Source organism: Astatotilapia calliptera, chromosome 17 (assembly GCF_964374335.1).
Source record: "Astatotilapia calliptera chromosome 17, fAstCal68.1, whole genome shotgun sequence".
Lineage (NCBI taxonomy): Eukaryota > Metazoa > Chordata > Actinopteri > Cichliformes > Cichlidae > Astatotilapia > Astatotilapia calliptera.
The window spans coordinates 40,370,536-40,389,820 of NC_137438.1; the positions used below are offsets into that span (position 1 = coordinate 40,370,536).

The window sequence follows — 19,285 nt, forward strand, 5'->3', positions numbered from 1 at the left end:
TGAAATAGTTTTTCTTTTTAATCAGGTTTGTACAGTTGTTATTGGGTTAGTTCTTAGTCATTCTTAGTTGCACTGAACTGCAGCATGTGGCAAAAAATACACTTTATCTTTGAGCAGTGGCTCATGGACGTGGTCGTCCCTCCGTCTATTTTTCTTACCTTGTTAATTTCACCTTTCACTTTTGCTCCTCCTGCACTTCTCTATGGAGTCACAGCCTCCTGTGCCCGTGAGGACTCGTTACTAGCTGTTACTACTGTTGACTGTGCAGAAACAGCAGCTGCAACAACTAACTTGTCTGTTAATTTTGACTCATTTTGCTGCTTTTATTTTCAGTGTATTTTTATTTCTCTGCCTCAGCTTTTCACCACTTCATCTGCACTAAACTCTTTTCTACAACCTGTGTGAGTGCACAGAGAAGGTACGGGAAGAGCTGGTGGTTTAATTGGGCAACACGGTATCTGTAATGAACTGAAAAGTTTAAAGCAGCATGAGGGTCTTATCTGATGTGATGTGGACTGGAGTGAGATCATTTATGGAGGTGTTTGGAGTAAAATAATTATTCATCATAGAATTTACAAACAGATTATTTCCACTTCTTCACAGCAGAGTGGACCAAGTGGTAAAAAAGAGACTGGACGTTTATATGATGGTGTTCCTGCATGCAGTGCTGCCACCAAGTGGTCCAAATGAGCATATGTCCACAAAGAAATGTAAAACATCATGTAATGAAGTCAAGAATTATGAATTGAGTTTTATTAGTTTCATGGCAGTGCTCTGTCTGTCATGGTCCTGGGTCGTCGACCCAGTGTTTTGAGTTTATTGTTATTATTATTTGTGTTTTGGGGTTTTGAATGCTGGGTTTCTGGGTTGGTGCTCCCTCTGTTGGTCCCTGGTGTTAGTGTCTCGTCAGGCTAATCAGGTCCAGCTGTGTCTCCCACCTGTGTGTGATTTCCCAGTGTCCCTCTGTGGATTTATAGTGTGTGTCTGCCTGTGTTCTTTGTCGCGTCGCCTGTATTCATCCTCTGTGTCACCGTGTTATTGCGCACTCTGCATTGCTCCGTGAACCTCTCGGTGACTCCATGTGCTCTCCCTGCAGTCCTCCTCTCGTGTTTCAGGTTTGCCGTTCTATAGTTTAGTTTATCCTTAGCTCTGTTTTGTCATCCCCACTTTGTGTTCTGTCTTCTATAATAATCACCCTGCATTTCAAGTAGTGCTGCATTCGAGTCCTTTTCCACACATCACACGGCTGCTGCCCCAGTCGTGACACTATCTGTCTCACCTGTAAAGCGTAACAACAATTAGAATCCATTAGATTTCATATTTATAGTTCATATTTCTGTATAGTTTTCATAATTATATCCGGTTCATAGCCTGTACATACTCATAGTTATAGCATATTCATAACATACCTCCATGTACATTGTAACATTGAGCTCTCAGAGGAAATGTGAAAACTCATACATTTTTAATAAAATGTTTATTTAACAAACAAACAAAGTAAAAGATAGAAAAGATAAAATAATATTCTACTGATATCAGTTTCTATAAAACACCTAGTTAGTGACTACATAACAGCAGTTGTACCTAGCATTATATAACCAATCAAAAAGTGGAAAGAACATATTTATTCACACGGACAAAATTCAGTCTTCTAAAGTCATTGTGGTTACAGTCGTTTCTACAATGGCAATGATGAGTAACGACTGCCAACGTAAACTGAGAGCAAAGACATGATACAGAAATAGCCCTCGTTTCTTTTTCACTCACTTTATACGCCTCTCTGCATTTAATCATTAGTGATTATTAATCTCTGCCTCTCTTTCACACTGTGTCTTTGTCCTTTTCTTCCTCTCCTAACCCCGATATTTGCCCCTCCCAGAGCCTGTTTTTGCTAAAGGGTTCTTCCTGTTAAAAGGGAGTTTTTCCTTCCCACTGTCACCAATTGTTTTCTTGTGTTTTCTTTGTATTATTGTAGTGTCTCTACTTTAGAATACAAACCATCTTGAGATGACTGTGATTTGGTGCTATATGGACAAATACGTCACCTGTACTGTACAGCATCATCATTCCTTGCTGTGTGTTGCAAAGTGTCATTAAAAACAGTGGATGGAGACACAAAGACAAAGCCACATCAGAACAGACACCACATTTCTCTGCATGCAAAATACAAATGATCATCGAAATACTGAAATATTTCAGATTTAATATTGACCAGTTATTGATTATATTTATATTTATAATGGTTTGTTTTCATTTTTTTCATTGACAAAAATCATTTTTTATCATCAACCCAAACCTGTTTCATTGTGCACATTAGTATGTGCACATTTCATGCTTGAATAAAATAGTTTCGTGACTTACATTTGGTCTGCAAACAGAGGTACTGTATCTGAAATGGCCAGTGCAATGTCTTTCAGAACAACAGATTTGTCTGCAATATGCAGCGTGGATTTCAGGCTTGCCCAGAAAGTCTGCTGCTTCCTGTCATCTTTTGGCCACTCAAGGTATGTCTGCTGCCTCAGCAAACTTCTGAGTCTCAAATACTTCTTAGGAAGAGAGTCTGTCGGAATGGGCTCCAATAATATGAAGACCAGTGAGTCCCGATGGACACTGATGGCTCGGTGCTGAGCGAAGAAGAGCTCGTAGTTGCACCATTCGCTTTGCACAAAGTGTTTGGAGAGGACAAACAGCGTCTTGTAGCTAGACTCAACACAGTTGATGATGTTGTCTATGATCCACTCTCCAGGGACAAAGTCTCTCTCGTGGACACATAGGGAAAATCCAGCACCTTCCAAAGTGGGAACCAGGTGGGTGTCCACCCAGTCAGAATCTTGATTACTGTAGGAAATGAACGCATGATAACTAAAGGATGCATTGTTCAAAATATTGGAACGTTTCTTGCCTCTCCTTTTCATCCTTATCCAGACCCATAACATCTTTGTATACCATGCTCCATCACATTTATGAAAAACCAGACCTACGGCTGCAGATATAACTATTAGCACGGGCAGCGCAACTGCAGCTTGAAGCCACATCTCACACGACAGCTTACTGGGTTTGTACTCTGACAATGGCAGACCTGCAAATGACAGTGGTGTGTTACATGTATAATCTAAGGGCCAGTCCATTAACAAGGACTTGTTGAAAGCAGTGATGAACCAATAGGAGTCACACGAGCAGACAAACGGATTGCCTCCAACTTTGAGTTTCTGAAGCCTGGGAAGCCCTGCCAAGACCTCTCTCGATATAGATGTGATAGCATTCTGGTCTATGTGAAGACTTAGCAGAGCTGGGACACTAAGATCTACCGGGATAACCTGGATGCTGTTGGAGCTAAGTGTAAGATGTGTCAGCTTGGAAAAGCGAGTCAGATCCTTTTGCATTATAGATGTTATTCCTGTCTTTGACAAGTCAATCTTCTCAAAGTCTGATGACAGATATGCAAAGACACTGTTGCCCAGGTTGTTGTTTCCAAGGCTAAGCTCAGTCAGCTGAGCAGGCCAATAGCAGTCCCCATCCAAGTGGATGGAGTTGAAGCTGAGATCCAGAGACTCTAGTGAGTTCATCTGATGTGTCTTCTGAGAGATAAAGGAAAGACTGCTGAAGCGGTTCCTGCTTAAAGACAGCTTCCGCAGTTTGGGAAAAACAGAGCTGTTTGAACACGGAGTCCACCAGAAGCCCGATTCTGTCAGCAGGTTATCTGATAGATCAAGAATCTCCAGTGATGGCAGGGCAGTCATGACTCTGCAGGGTAAAATATTCATTCCAGTCCCAGAGAACTTTAAATAGGTCAGTCTGGAGAAGGCCTCAAAGCTCATGTTTATCGTGGGATATCTGTATTGATAATGATTCACACCATTAAAGATAACTGAGGAAAGATTGATTGTGTGATTAATGGGTGGTAAATTAAAGCCATCTGGTGTATCCTCATTGTAAGTGATGTTGACAAATGAGAGCTCGTGGAGAGGGGAAAGCCACACGTTCTTCATGAACACCACCATAAACGTGCTGTTTATCCAGGTGTTTTCTAAGGTGAGATTCTGTATAAAAGGCATTGTTCTCAGGTTCTTAAAGGGGTTGTCGCTCACATTGCAGCTGTCTGGAAATAGAGAGGTGAATCGCAACATTTTTGCTTGTGTCACATTCAAGTCCACAAGGAGGTTCTCAAACATCCCAAAGGTTCCACAAAAAGATGCAAAGAGGGACAGTTTTTTGAGAGACTTGATTTTTGCAAGAGAACCAGATTCATACTTTTGCCAGTGAGTTCCTGCTCCCAAAGCCAGATGCTGAACAGAAGCATTCATCAGGGCATCAAAGTCACCGTAGCTCACTGACAGAGCAGCTGTACTACCCAGAGACAGGAAGTCTAGCTTTGTAAAGTTCTGAAAGGATGCCGGTAATTCATAGCTGGTATACAGGTTGTTGGCCAGATCAAGAATTTTCAGCTGTTTCAAGGAAATGTCAGGGATGAACGCTAAGTCATTGTTAGATATGTTGAGAATTTTGAGTGCTGGTGTGTGGGTGAACACTGTGGCTGAAATCTCCCGAAGTCCACAGTGAGCTGCTTTCAAAAAACAAAGCTGGGATAGTCCAGAAAACTCAGTTCCTTCCAGCGTTTGGATGACGTTGTAGGAGATGTCCAAATACTGTGTTTCGTTGGAAAGACTTGATGGAACACTGGTGATGTTTTGATGTGAGAGGTCTTTGACACCTCGCATTGATGTGACGCATAGTTTGAATCCTTCGTTATTTTCCTTAATAGCTGTGCAGTCTGGTCTCATTAGGGACACGATGACTACGGTCCCAATCAAAACAGCCACAGATGTGCTGAAAACACCAACATAAGAGAAGTCATTCAAAGACACGACCATTTACTGTGCAGGAATATCTTAGCACAACTATGTTTCCAAAAAATAGCACCGCCTGAAATGTAAATAAAAGTAGAATGCACATCATTTAAAGTTCACAGTAAAGTATGCGGCCATAATAAAATATTTTGAATATGATTCCAGCATCAAACAGAGAATTTGAAAATCATCGCATTCAGTTTCAAAGCTGTACAATAAAATAGAAAAATAGATGTACCAGAGATGAACATGTACGTTACCTTTGTGGAGACATAGCTTCAGCTTCGACTATGACAAGTTCAGGTCTGAGCTGTGTGAGTACTTTTATCCTGCTCTTAAAAGAAACTGTTCCTCTTTTTCCTCTTTTAAATTCCTCTTTCTCTCTGGTTCCTTTCCGTGACTTTCCACTGAGAAAGCAAATGTTATGTCTAAAGCTTACGCAACTGACAGGAGAAAAAAGTATTTCCTCAGAGCGTCTTTCCAATACTATGCAAAAGTCTAAAGTATAATTTCATTTCCTCATATTTTGCTAGGAAAATGAAAAATGGGTGCAACAGTTTATTACAACATGTCCAACCATATATGGAAGCACAGTTTAAAAGGCAAAAACGGACTTTTTACAATTCTTATGAACTTGACATTATTTGATATATTTAAAGTCATATTTGATATGACTCCCTTTATTCTTCAATACAGCCTGAAATCTTTTTGTTATTTCTTTGAGAACAGTTCTCCAGCCTTCTGAAAGGACACGTCTAAGCTCTTCTTTAGATGCTGGATGCATTTTGTTCCACGTCCTACACCGCTTAAATACTTTTGAGCTCTGGACTCTGGGAAGAGTCCTTGATTAGTTCCACTGTGTGGTTTCCTATACAGCTTTGATTCCGATCATTGTCAAGTTGAAAGAAGAAGCTGTTGCCAACCAATGGTTTATAGACAGTATTGTGTAGTCAGTCAAAATCTGACTTCTCAGCATCTACAATTCCTCACATTTTGACAAAATACCCAACACTGCTGGCTGAAAAGCACTGTGCTGTACAAACAGCCATAGACAGCTGTAGACTACCTCCGTACATACATTACAGTCTAAGGAGCTTGGAGAGAAAGTGACTGGACTTCTTTAAGATGTTTTAACTCTTCACTTCTTCCGTTTTTTTTCTATTTCTTGTGGATACAGTTTTTAAATGCTGCAGATATTTTTTAAAGCCCTCCACTTCTTCTTTAGACGTTTACTTGTCCTGTTTCCCCAGTTTATTAACGGCACACTGCACACCACGCCGAGATCTACCAAGTTTTTGGCCAACAGCACTTTGAGAATCACCTTGTTGGTGCAAAAATGCTATTTTATACTCGTCAGTCTTCAGCAACAGACTGCTTTCCTTTATGATAAAGCAGATAGTTTCAGTGGGTCAGGTGACCCTGGATCCTCCCTCAGCTACGCGACGATAGACCGAGGTACTTGGGGCCGTTTGATGCTCTGAGTGTTTCTTTTTCACTCACCATATGTTTAAACCACTCTGCAATGAATCATTACCTGTAATTTTCTGGCCTTCTTCTACGAGTATGCAGAGTGAAACAGGAGGTTGATCAGCAGTGATACTGGCACTGTACCAGTCAGCTGTGGTGACTTCTTAGCCTATCCTTTGCTCATGAGCTCAGCTGGGCTCCCGCCCTTGGCCCACGCACCTGCCGTGAATCTACCTGTTTACCTGGACTTCTGGGCTATTTAAGCTGAGGGCTCAGCTTAAATAGCAGCTGACGAGTTACTCGAGTTACTCTGTCAGTACAGCTCCAACCCTGTTTCTCGTGTGATTTCTCTGTTTATGCTAAACGCAGTTCTCCTGTGCATAGATTCTCGGACTCGTTCATAATCCTGACCTGTTTCCCTGCGTGGCATGGAGTGGAGTGGAGTGAGAGTGAGTGTGCTGGAAACAAATACAAAAGGAGCGAACGAGCGCAGCATGTTTTGGACTTTCTCCCCTTTTCCCTTGGACCATTGAATATCACTGCCCTGTACACTTTATATACTTTCACGTGGTGTTTTGTAAAAAAACTTGTGATTGCTATTCTAGTTCAGCTGGTCTGCGCCTGAGTCTGTTTTCACCTGCGTGACACAAACAGGTTAGCCACTCGAAGCTTCACCGTATAATCACATATACTTACATTGTCCACTGTGGACATATGATTAAGTGTTTAACATGAGATCTTTGTGAATTAAGATGTGCTGCTCTCATGGAGACACAGGAAGTCTGCTCAGGTGTGTCAAACACAGCAGTATCAACAACATCAGGGACAGTGTTACGGCTCACACTGCAGGGACGCTGTGTTTTCACCTCTCTCTCTGTTCACACACACACACACAGATAAAGACTACGTCCACACTAATGCGTTTTCATTTAAAAACACTTCGTTTTCACTCCGTTTTGGCCTCCTGTCCACACTGAGACGTTTTGCAACTTTGTACTTTTGTTTTACTCGCAGCAACGGCTCCACCTCATTGTTAGTCCATTTTAAAAACTCTGTGCTTTTCCTCGACATTTTGCCAGAAAGTAAATAAACAGCAGACAGAAATGAGGCAGGCTGAATCTTCTTGCGTTTCACGCATGCGCAGGACTGGAACGTCAGCGTTTTCGGCTGTTTCATTTTTTTCTTTTTTTTCCGCCTGTCCCGTTTGGATCTTTTGTCATCAGAATTATTGTCTAAAGTCAAAGAAAGATGCCCAACAGATTTACTTTACCAAGTGGACCATCCCGGCCTGGCCGTCCATTTGATTGGCCTTTGTTTTTATTGTTTATTTTATTTTATTTTCAGTTGTTACATACGGGACAGATATGACTGGGAAAAGGGAGAAAGAAAGAGAGGGAGGGAAAGAAAAACAGCGGGGAAGAGGAACGGTGAGAAAGGGCACAAAACAAAAAATGGTAAATGGCCTGTATTTATATAGCGCTTTACTAGTCCCTAAGGACCCCAAAGCGCTTTACATATCCAGTCATCCACACACTGGTGATGGCAGCTACATTGTAGCCACAGCTGCCCTGGGGCGCACTGACAGAGGCGAGGCTGCCGGACACTGGCGCCACCGGGCCCTCTGACCACCACCAGTAGGCAACGGGTGAAGTGTCTTGCTTAAGGACACAACGACTGAGACTGTCGGAGCCGGGGCTCGAACCGGCAACCTTCCGATTACAAGACGAACTCCCAACTCTTGAGCCACGATCGCCCCAAAGACATTCCTTTGTCGCTGACTCCCTCCCCAGCCAGTTTGTTGGTGGGGGAGGTTATAGTGTTTTATCACAGGGACATCTGTGTGAGGGTTCTGTTTTCTTGGTTAGTAACCTTCCTGCTTTTATGACTCTTTTGTGGGCAGGAAGTCAAACACAAACACACACACACACTCTCGCACATACACACACACACATACACACATAGTGCCTTATCTTTTGTGACCATAGGGGGGGGGTTTACAATGGGAGGTGCTTGTGTGTACTGTAACTGTTTTCAATGAAAGGCGGCAAGCGGAGGCCTGAGTCGAGGTCGTCTGTGGTTGGATTCAGAGTGCTTTCCTGAGACACCGAGCGGGCTTCACTTGCTAGCAAGTAAAAACCAGTTAAAGATGTTCGTCTTGTTTCTTTGCTTTTCGTTAACGGGAATAAGTCTCTAAACCAGCGGGGCCTGTGGAAGCGCAGACCCAACACTGGGATTTATAATTAAATGAAAGGTTTTTAAGCATATTTGAGACCAGAAGTTTTGGTCTAAGTTAACTGATAAATCCGCTTCACATTTTGCAATAGGAAGTGATATTGATTCATCTGTTTTAGAAAGCATTCTGTATATTTTGGAAAGTAATCTGGGGGTTTTAAGAGTAATTGAACCACACTTGGTGGTGTTTGTAGTTCAACTTGACCCGGTTTAAATTTCTTTTTTTACTATGGATTTAATTTGTTGATATTCTAAAAATCTTTTCTTGTTGATCCCATATTGTGTAACTAGTCTGTCAAATGAAATCAATTCTGTTCCTTCTAGTATATGTTCTAAATATTTGATTCCTTTACCACCAGTGTTGGGTAAGTTACTTTAAATTAGTAACTTAGTTACATTACTAGTTACTTCTATCAAAAGTAACTCAGTTACTTCAAGTTACTCGTTACTTTCAGAGTAAATAGTTACTAGGGAAAGTAACTTTGGTTTTACTCAGAATTCTCTTGTTAATGTGTTGCTTCCGTAACTGGATACCCAGCCAGATTGCCAGTCTTCTAGCTTGCTTACTTGCCACAGTGCACTGTGCCACCTACCAATAGAAAGGAAAAAATAATGTGCACATTTCCACGAGAGAAATCCCACGCCTGATTCTATCCTAGCCTGCTTTTTACATCCAACACAAAAACTGCAGTCGTGGTGCTTTTGATTGTACTCAGAACTCAGAAATTCTGCCTTCTGAATAGGAAGATGTAGGTAACACCAGACTGCAGATGAGCTGCATACAGGGCTGGACTGGGACAGAAAATCGTCCCGGGCATTTTGACTGACCGGCCGCCATTATAGGAAAACTCATAAAGCCTTTGAATGAAAACAAACACTGTTGTGACAGTGATGTTCACTGTTCTGATGGTATATATGCATCAATCTATCAATTGTTTGTTGTAAGACTCAGATAATTATTTTTTTAAAAGTGAAACATTTTAAATGAGAATAAGAAAGTATTTCTTTGTGCCCCCCTCTCCCTGTTAATGCCTACCTGGCCCCCTGGCAACACTTTGCTAGACCCGCCCCTGCACAGTCACCAGCTGTCAGCTACTTAGAAAAGGATCCTGGTGTTATTTGTCTCTCAGAAACAGTTCATAACTTCAACTCATTCATGCCACCTAAAAGGTAAACCTGTTTCTCCATCACAGCTCTGATGGTTCAGTAAGGACATCTCCTGGTTTCATCTTCATGTTTCCCTCTCACCAGATATACAAACCGACATCATGACCAGCAGCTTTGCAGCTGTGGCTCCAGCAAACATCAGCTGATACTAGAAATTAATATTAAATAAATTCTAACAACAGCTGATCAAGCTTAAACGTGCTGCTGTTGTTTAGCGCGACATCCGCTGGTTTCCTCTTTCTGGCGCAAAGTGGGCGATAAATAAACAAGAGAGACGATCAGCTGATCATTGATCAGTTTCATGATTGAAGTACAAACGGGAGAGGGAGGGGGGAGAATGAGAGAAGAAGAGGCAGCTGTGCAGCAAAGACACAGAATAACTCCAGCTTTGTGTCTTTTTCATTGTAGCTGAAGTCCGGGACAAACTGTTCCTTTTCACCTCAATAAGAAACGCGTAATATTTTCTCTGAATACCAGACGGGACGGTTGGCAACTCTAATAACTTATGAACAAAATAAAGTTCAACATCAGTAACATCATAGCACCACCCAGCTGTATAGAAACTCCGTCATGCTAGCTAGCACGCAGTAGGAAAAAGTCAGCACAACGAAAATAAACTCCACCTACACTTGGTTCATATCTGACCCAGAGAGACTGCAGGTCATAACTTCTTACCTGAAGTTCAGTTCACCTGACACTCTCGGACCAGCGCCGCTTCAGGTCTCTCCTCCTGCCTCCCTTTTCCTTCATCCACCTGCTGGCCTCCACCACTTGCTAATGTTACTGAATCTGTGGAAGCTCCGCGATGCCACCACACGAAGTAACGAGTAACGAGCCTATCTAAATCCCAGTAACGACTAACACGTTCCTGGTTTTGGCATAATAACTAGTTACCGTGCTCGTTACCACAATAATAACGTAGTTACTGTAACGCGTTACTTAATAACGCGTTAGTCCCAACACTGTTTACCACTCCAATCTGAAAAGTTTATCATATTATTGTTTTGTAATATGTCAGGGTTGTTCCAGATAGGTGTACGTTTGCATGGGATTAATGAAGACGCCGTCATTTTTAGAAACTCCCACCATGCTGTCAGAGAAGAGCTGATGTTGATGCTTTTAAAGCATTCATGTCGTTGGATGTTTGAGCTGATAAATGGTAGGTCTGAGATCTCTAGATTATTGCAAAGTGCTTGTTCTACATCTAGCCAAGGTTCATCTAAGAGGGTATGTTTTAGCCATCCTGAGATAAACTGAAGCCTGTTGGCTAAGAAGTAGTGCTGAAAGTTAGGCAGTTCTAGTCCTCCTCTATCCTTGGTCTTTTGTAGTGTTTTTAAGCTTATACGTGGGGGTTTATTTTTCCAAAGGAATTTGGACATACATGAATCTAGAGATCTGAACCAATCTTGTGGTGGTTTAGTTGGGATCATTGAGAATAAATAATTTATTTTTGGTAAGACCATCATTTTTATAGCGGCAACCCTTCCCATGAGTGATATGGGTAGACATTTCCATCTAGCCAGATCATCTTCTACCTTCTTTAAAAGTGGGATATGGTTTAATTTAGTTAGATCTGCAAGCTTGGGAGAAACATTAATACCTAAATATTTAATATCTCCAGATTGCAGTGGTGTAGAAGAAGAATAATGGAAGGAGCAATTAATCGGAAGGACTGTAGATTTTGACCAGTAATCTGATATTCTTGCAAAAGAGTTTATCAATGCAATCACCCCAGAGATATTGGTTTGTGAGTTTTGGAGAAAAAGTAACACATCATCCGCATAAAGGCTGATTTTATGTTCCACGTTCTTGCATTTTATGCCCTTAATTACTGAATTCTGTCTAATTGCTGCTGCTAGTGGTTCAATAAAAATTGCAAACAGTGAAGGGTGAAGTTTCGGCCGTTCCAATACAACTCTGTGAAAACGACTGGAAACGCTAGTGTGGACGCAGAGCGTTTTCAGACACAAACACCGTTTTCAAATCTATCCGGGCCGGTGTGGACGTAGTCGAAGAGTGAGACGGAGGAAAGACCAGCTGTTAGGTATTTTAGTACCACGGTTAGCATTTACAGAAGATTGTTTTATACAGAAAAGAGTTGCTCAATAAGGCCCATCTACTAGTTGTTTTTCTCTTTCTCTGTGACCCAAGAATTAATGTGAGACTCACAAGCTGGTACCTCAAGGTCGAAAACACCACAGAGATGAGACCACTTCCTTACTCCCATCCTCCCTTTTTCTTTATCTCCTGGAAAAGGCTCGTTAAAGGCTAGGTGGTTTGTTTCAGAATTCACTGATGAAAGAACTCTGTATTCTATGTCTAGGAGTGTATTTTGCTGGGATGATCATAAATTGTAGCTGAACTGATAAACTACACAAGGGATACTTTGCTCAGAAGGCAGGAAGACGTTTCCTTATTTGGTCTGTACCGGTTTGAACTGGGAAAGCTGACACACGAACCTTTTTTCATCTATATAAACTGCTGTGTATCAAATAAACCTTTGAGTTGATTTGGGAAGGCAACCTGAAGCAGTCTGTGTTTCCTTGTTCTCCCAAGCTGCTCCCGGCGCTGTAACTAACCCAGCTGAACGGCATACCTGAGTGTTACTTTAAATAATTAGGAATCTTAAAAGGAAAGGACAAAACTCTGCTTATCGCTCACGCCACGGAGGAAACCCGGGAAGGCAATTTCCTTCAATTTTGGTGTCAGAAGTGGGATCCCTGACAGAAGGTAAATATGCGTCTTTCATATTTATATAAAGACCTATTATACCTCTCTCAGTGATTGATCCATAAAGAAACGGGATATGCTGACGAAGTTTCACTTAGTGATCCAGAGAGATACACTGACGACTTCCTCAGTCCCCGAATAAAGTAAATTAACCCTTGTGTGGTGTTGGTGGACACAGGAAGTTGCCTGTTGTCTTGAATATTTTAATTTTGTTTAAAAAAATAATAATAATTAATTGTTTAATTAAACGTACGTTAAAAAGTGAGAAGTTGCTCACTTAGAAAAGTGACACAGAAAGTTGCCTGTTGTCTTAAATACTTCTCGTTAAGTGAGAAGTTGCTCACCAAAGAGTGACACAGGGAGTTGCCTGTTATCTTGAAACGTACGTTAAGAAGTGAGAAGTTGCTCACTCACAGAAAGCTAGTAAATAATTAAATTTAATTTTGTTAAAAAAAAAAAAAAAAACGAAAGAAAACTGAAAACGGGTCTCACAGACCCGATTACCATACAAGGGTTAAAAGCAGTAAATTAAAAGCAGAAAGACACAGGAAGTTGCCTGTTGTTTTACGAGAAGTTGCTCGTTAAGCGAGAAGTTGCTCGCTAAGTGAGAGTTGCTCACACAAACAAAAAATTGCTAGCAATAAATTTAAAGTGACCTCAGCTGTGCCGCAGCGAAAATACTAACCTAAATCCTCCTAGCGTGTAAACCCCTCTGGAAATCACTGAACATGAGTCAGAATTATTCAAAGACCACAGACAGGTCCGATAAAAATCTAAAGTACCTGTAAAACCAAAAATTAATAAAATACAAAATAAAGTCTCAAATAACGGCTCAGTACAACTCCCATTTCCGGTTACGTGTAACCTACGTCCGCGAATCGGTGAAGACGTCCATGATCACGTATCCAGAACATGCGGGAGTGCTTATGTGACTGACTTTGTTTACAACTTAAGAAGTTCAATGCATTCTAATTTCTTTTCGGAGCCTTATCCCGAACGATTATCGCCAGAAAACAGGTCAGTAGAAATGTTGAATATCATTTGTGATAAGAAAAGTAGTCTGCTTAAAAAGTCCTGTAGAAAATATATGATAGAATGCCGCGACGTGATGCATCAAATGTTACCGCTATGGACAAAAGGAGGGTAAATAATGACAAAGTCGCCGATTTCTTTAAGAATCTAAAGAAATTCCTGCTAACAATGTCCAGAGACAAAATTGACTTAAATGCAGTAACTATGTGTAAACAGAAGCCTGATGAATCCATCCTAGTATTCATAAAACGCTTTATGCACTGTTGGACAAGCTAGAGGTGCAAATTTAGCTCAGTTTTCCAGCAGCCGCAGACACCCAAAGCAAAAATGAATTTGTGTATTTCATTTAACATAAAGGGTGAAATGTTTGCTGACACTGATAACAGCTTATGTTTTCTCTGCCCTATGTACCGACATGATGGAGAAGGAACATCCTCTGTGTCAGCTGGACCCTCAGCAGAGAATGAACTCAACATCCTTTTTGTCCGGTACTCTATGTCACACACTGTGCCAAAAAAAAACGTGTACAGACGCCACTAACAGGTAATCCCATGACTGGGAGCCACACTTTTGTTTCTCTCACACTGTTCAACAACATGATAACTGCTCACACAAGTGAAGGTCAAACAGTGATTTTGTCACATAACTCAGACATAGTTTATGACATAACTACACCATGTCGTCACATAGATCTAACCTACCCTATCCACTGTACTATTTCTGCAGTTACATTGCCAGCTGAATACCAGAATATGACATTGTGGTCTAAAAGTGAGAATGATATAGGATTTATTGACTGTACACTTTATCACGTACACCTATTAAAACAACAAGCCAGTATATGTCAGGCAATGTCCCCTTTCCACGGAAAAAGCCGCAGCCCTAGATGTCATGATAGGAGATTTATTGACTACAGGAGTAATAAAGCCCACACTCCTGTCAATCCTGTGCCAAAGCCTAACAAACCTGGCGTATGGCGTTTCATACAAGACTTGAGGCAAATTAATGCAGTCAACATTCCTCTGCCACCTCTCGTTTCAGATGTTCACAGCATATTGACATGCATTGCATACACATTTTACCGTGGTGGATTTATGCTCCACTCCTTTTTCTCAGTACCTGTGACACACAGCCGTTATTTGCATTCACACATAGAAATAAGCAGTACACTTGGACTCGTTTGCCCCAAGGCATGATAGACAGCTCTGCTGCTTTCTCAATGGTGCTTCACTCCTCCAGGGCTGCACCCTGATCCACATGTGGATAACCTCCTCCTCTGTGCTGAAAGTGAAAAACTGTGTCAAACTGCTACACACATGCTTCTCCAGCACCTCCAAAAGACTGGCCACAAAGCATCTGCAAAGAAAATGCAGTACTGTCAGACTTCTGTTCAATATTTGGGATTCACACTGTCTCACGGAAAACGTTCCATGACTGCAGACAGGGTCAAAGCTGTGACCTCCGTCCCTCGTCCCACTACACAGAAGGAAATGTTGTCCTTCCTAGGCATGGTGAACTATTGCAGACAGTGGATACCAGACTGTTCTTTTCATGACCACATTCTGCGTGACTGTTGTAAAAAAGACAAGCCTCCTCGAATACTGTGGTCCACAGAAATGACTGCCTCTTTCAATGCATTACAGGGAGTGCTGACCTCCGCCACTCAAAGGTGCTGCCTGAATTGTTCAGGAATGCCGGCCTGCCTGAGAGCAGTAGCAGCTTGCTCTATCATGATAAGGGACTGCGAGAAGCTCACACTCTCACATGACACTATTCTACACACCAATCACCAGGTCACGACCATTCTAGCAAACATAACTACACAACATATGCAAATCTCACTATAAAAGCGAGCAGCACACCTGATTCGCCAGCACATTTATTGATCCTATGCTGTGTTCTTCTGACCGACAGGATGGCTCAGACAGGCTTGACGATCATGACTGCATGACACGTATACAGGAATCCACAGCACCACGTCCAGATTTAGAGCAAACACCTATCTCAGACTCAGCCACGGTTTATGTGGACGGGTCCTGTTCAAGGCCGAATGACAACTCATTTCTTTGTGGCTATTCAGTGGTAACAGTGCCTGACATCATACTAGAGGCTCACTCATTACCATTTCACTCAGCACAAAAAGCAGAGCTCATGGCTTTAATACGCGCCTGTGAGCTACATTTGGATAAGCATGTGACAATTTACGCAGACAGCCGCTATGCATTTGGCGTTGTGCATGACTTTGGCACATTGTGGAGACAGAGAGGATTTAGATCTGCTGATGGAAAATAAATTGCTAAATTGTGATTTTGTTCAAAGACTTTTTCAGGCTATACAGCTGCCATCGGCCGTTGCAGTTGTAAAAACGAAAGGACACAGTACAGCTGACACAGACGAAGCAACAGGTAATGCCTTAGCAGACGTGACAGCCAAGGCTGCAGCTGCATCACAGCTCCCACCTCCGCAGGAAGTATTATCTGTGCCCCTACAGCTGCCACTTGTTACACTCCCAGACTATTTAGACACAAATGTTGATTTAAAATTCATACAAGAGCAAGCCTCTGCATAGAATAATGACTGTACCTTAGATGACAGAGATGGCTTATACAAAATCTTAAGGGTTTGATTGCCCTCCCATATTCCCTGATGCCAGTCCTTGTCCGACATTTTCACTGTGTGAGTCATGTCGGACAAAGAGGGGTAATAGGGGCAATAAAATTAAGATTTGTAATTGAGAAAACATCACACGCAGTAAAAGCATATTAGCAACCTGTCTAACATGTGCACGAACTAATGTAGGAAAATCAAAAGCAAAACATCAGCATTTACCACAACCAGATTTTCCATTTCATACATTACAAATTGATTTTACACATGCCAGTACAAGGAAGCATCAAGTACTACCAGGATCAATTTAGTAAATGAGTAGAAGCTTATCCAACCTCAAAAGAAACTGCAGAAGTAGTCTGTCAAAAGTTGAGCAATGAAATAATACCCAGATTCGGAATACCTCACCAGATTAACAGTGATAGAGGATCTTCATTCACATTAGAAGTAATTCAAAAGTGTGCTAAAACTTTAATGACCTGGGTCAAATTACTTACTCAAGTCCTGTGTGAGATTAGAATGACTCAATCTGCAGTAACCAAATTATTTCCATTTGAAATAAGACTATTTCCAAGACCATGGTCAGCTTCCAGAGGGGCACCGCTAGTAGAAGGTGATGTATATTGCATTGTCCACTGATGTTCACAACCTGGTAGAAAAACTGAATAATAACTATCAGAAAGTTTGTCTCTCTCAGCTTTTCCCCTCCACAGTTCCACCAGTGGAGACAAGGAGACGCATGTTGGAGAAGCCACTAAAACCAAGGACTCTCTGGGAGGCCGCGCGTGTTCCAGCCCCCAGACTGTACTGGCAGTGACGAAGAACCAGCATCCTCACAGACGGACAACCTCAGTGGATTCATGCCAGCAGGGTTAAGACCAGCCCAATCGGACCATCTCAGGCGTCGGATCAAGCAGACGACATCTCCGGCGAGCCAGCGCCCGGAACTAGAGCAAATAAACACACACGGGTAGATGACATCTCAGGCGAGCCAGCGCCCGGATCCAGTACACACACACAATCACTGATTAACACACAACGTCTGAAAGAACAACAACAAGGTACTCAAACATCCAGCAGGAACAGAAAGCCAAAAGTACCACATGATGTCTAACCTGATAAAGCCAGACTCATTTCATCCTGATAATGGAGAAAATGAAATGCCCATTGTCATCATACGACGCTTATTCTGTGTCTCTCGAACCTGGGACCAGGCCAGAAGACGACTGAAGAACTGTCTTTTTTATATATTTAGGTTATTAATCATATCTACTGCATTAACCTTAGGATTTTTATTTACTATTTCATATTGTAAAGTGCAACCCTGTTCACATTTCTGCAAGCCACATTTTCAATGATAACCCATATAGCTACCAGTACAGCCACTTCAATGTATTTGCAATTGGCACAAATTGATCCTGAGGATGTGCCAGATGTTACCAATGATGTTCCTGATGTGTATATTGAACATTAGGTTGTGAACTATTACATTTTATGATTTGCTTTTTATATTATGTTATTACATTTGTGATTTTTCCTTTCTATTTGAGTTATTATTTTTAAAAAATAATAAAAGAGGGGAACTGTTAGGTATTTTAGTACCACGGTTAGCATTTACAGAAGATTGTTTTATACAGAAAAGAGTTGCTCAATAAGGCCCATCTACTAGTTGTTTTTCTCTTTCTCTGTGACCCAAGAATTAATGTGAGACTCACAAGCTGGTACCTCAAGGTCGAAAACACCACAGAGATGAGACCACTTCCTTACTCCCATCCTCCCTTTTTCTTTATCTCCTGGAAAAGGCTCGTTAAAGGCTAGGTGGTTTGTTTCAGAATTCACTGATGAAAGAACTCTGTATTCTATGTCTAGGAGTGTATTTTGCTGGGATGATCATAAATTGTAGCTGAACTGATAAACTACACAAGGGATACTTTGCTCAGAAGGCAGGAAGACGTTTCCTTATTTGGTCTGTACCGGTTTGAACTGGGAAAGCTGACACACGAACCTTTTTTCATCTATATAAACTGCTGTGTATCAAATAAACCTTTGAGTTGATTTGGGAAGGCAACCTGAAGCAGTCTGTGTTTCCTTGTTCTCCCAAGCTGCTCCCGGCGCTGTAACTAACCCAGCTGAACGGCATACCTGAGTGTTACTTTAAATAATTAGGAATCTTAAAAGGAAAGGACAAAACTCTGCTTATCGCTCACGCCACGGAGGAAACCCGGGAAGGCAATTTCCTTCACCAGCTGCTCTGTTTACTCTGTTTTATCTTTAGATCTGCATTGTACGGGCTGAGGTGTGTTTACAGTGCACTGATACCTGGGATCTAAGCAACATGTCATCAAACTCTGTTGCTTAAAAATCCCTCTGAGTACATTTTCACTGGAATATGGTGCAGATTTGACTGACTGTGAAAACCGTTCATAGAAACAGCTGAGAATAGCAGAGCAACAATGCAATAAAGTTACATAAAGTTTTCAGACACGTGTTGCTTCACCTTTGTCATCATATTGCACACCATGTGAGCTCAGCTTCTTATCTGTTATAAAAAATAATAAAAATATCTGTTATAAGTAATTTATAGTGTTTTAAAATTCAACCTGTAATTCTGGGAAATATGATGACCCCCCCTCCCCCAAACACTCAGTGTGTCCTTGGGTAATCATAGCACGGTGTGGGAGTTTCCAATGTCACTTCCTTAAATTAGGATAAATGTGGTGGCGAGCCACACGTGTTAAAATCCACAGCTCACCATTAGTTGTTTCACTTTAGTTTACTTTGCAGTCGCAACTTAATACAGTTTAATTATTAAATGTGTTTTTGCACCTTACAGTGTTTACATGGTGCACACACACATTAGCACTTTTGTGTTGTATTGGTTCAGCTTTCTTTGTTTGAGTTACCTCGGGCTTCGGCTTCTCCTTCCTGGTTGGCAAACGTGTGGTTTTGGCCTGAAGTGCTGCTGACAGCCTCTTTGGACTGAACCACGCGCTTCGCTGCCTCAGGGGTGTTTGGTTATATCGCAGCCATTTTTTTCCTCCTTGTGTGTCATTTGGTTTAGCTAAGCCAGTATTTAAGTTCCCTCATGTGTCGCAGATCAGTCATGTTTGTTTGAGGTTTTCTTAGTTGTTATCTTGAGTTTAGTTTATTGAGTCGACCTCTTTTATTGGTCTACCAGTTTAAGTTTTTGGCTTCGTTAATAA

General features: G+C 41.6%; 1 protein-coding gene and 1 long non-coding RNA gene across 4 annotated transcripts; one reads left to right on the forward strand and one right to left on the reverse strand.

Annotated features, from left to right (window-relative positions):
* Positions 1 to 731: 731 nt before the first annotated feature.
* On the reverse strand, positions 732 to 5,160 carry LOC113009798 (toll-like receptor 1). Of its 3 annotated transcripts, XM_080291566.1 has the most exons (4): positions 5,108 to 5,160; positions 2,362 to 4,827; positions 2,046 to 2,073; positions 732 to 1,279 (listed from the first exon to the last, which is right to left on the reverse strand). In XM_080291566.1, the coding sequence occupies exons 1-3, from the start codon at positions 5,119 to 5,121 to the stop codon at positions 2,064 to 2,066; spliced, it is 2,490 nt and encodes an 829-aa protein (XP_080147692.1). In that variant the 5' UTR covers positions 5,122 to 5,160; the 3' UTR covers positions 732 to 1,279; positions 2,046 to 2,063. The 3 variants fall into 3 exon arrangements, with proteins under 3 accessions (XP_080147692.1, XP_026004129.2, XP_080147691.1); XM_026148344.2 differs by lacking the exon at positions 2,046 to 2,073; XM_080291565.1 differs by having other exon boundaries at positions 732 to 2,073.
* Positions 5,161 to 11,671: 6,511 nt separating this feature from the next.
* On the forward strand, positions 11,672 to 18,150 carry LOC145421318 (uncharacterized). The gene is made up of 2 exons (XR_013902656.1): positions 11,672 to 13,460; positions 13,903 to 18,150. It is a non-coding gene; the product is annotated as an uncharacterized LOC145421318 (long non-coding RNA).
* Positions 18,151 to 19,285: the final 1,135 nt, after the last annotated feature.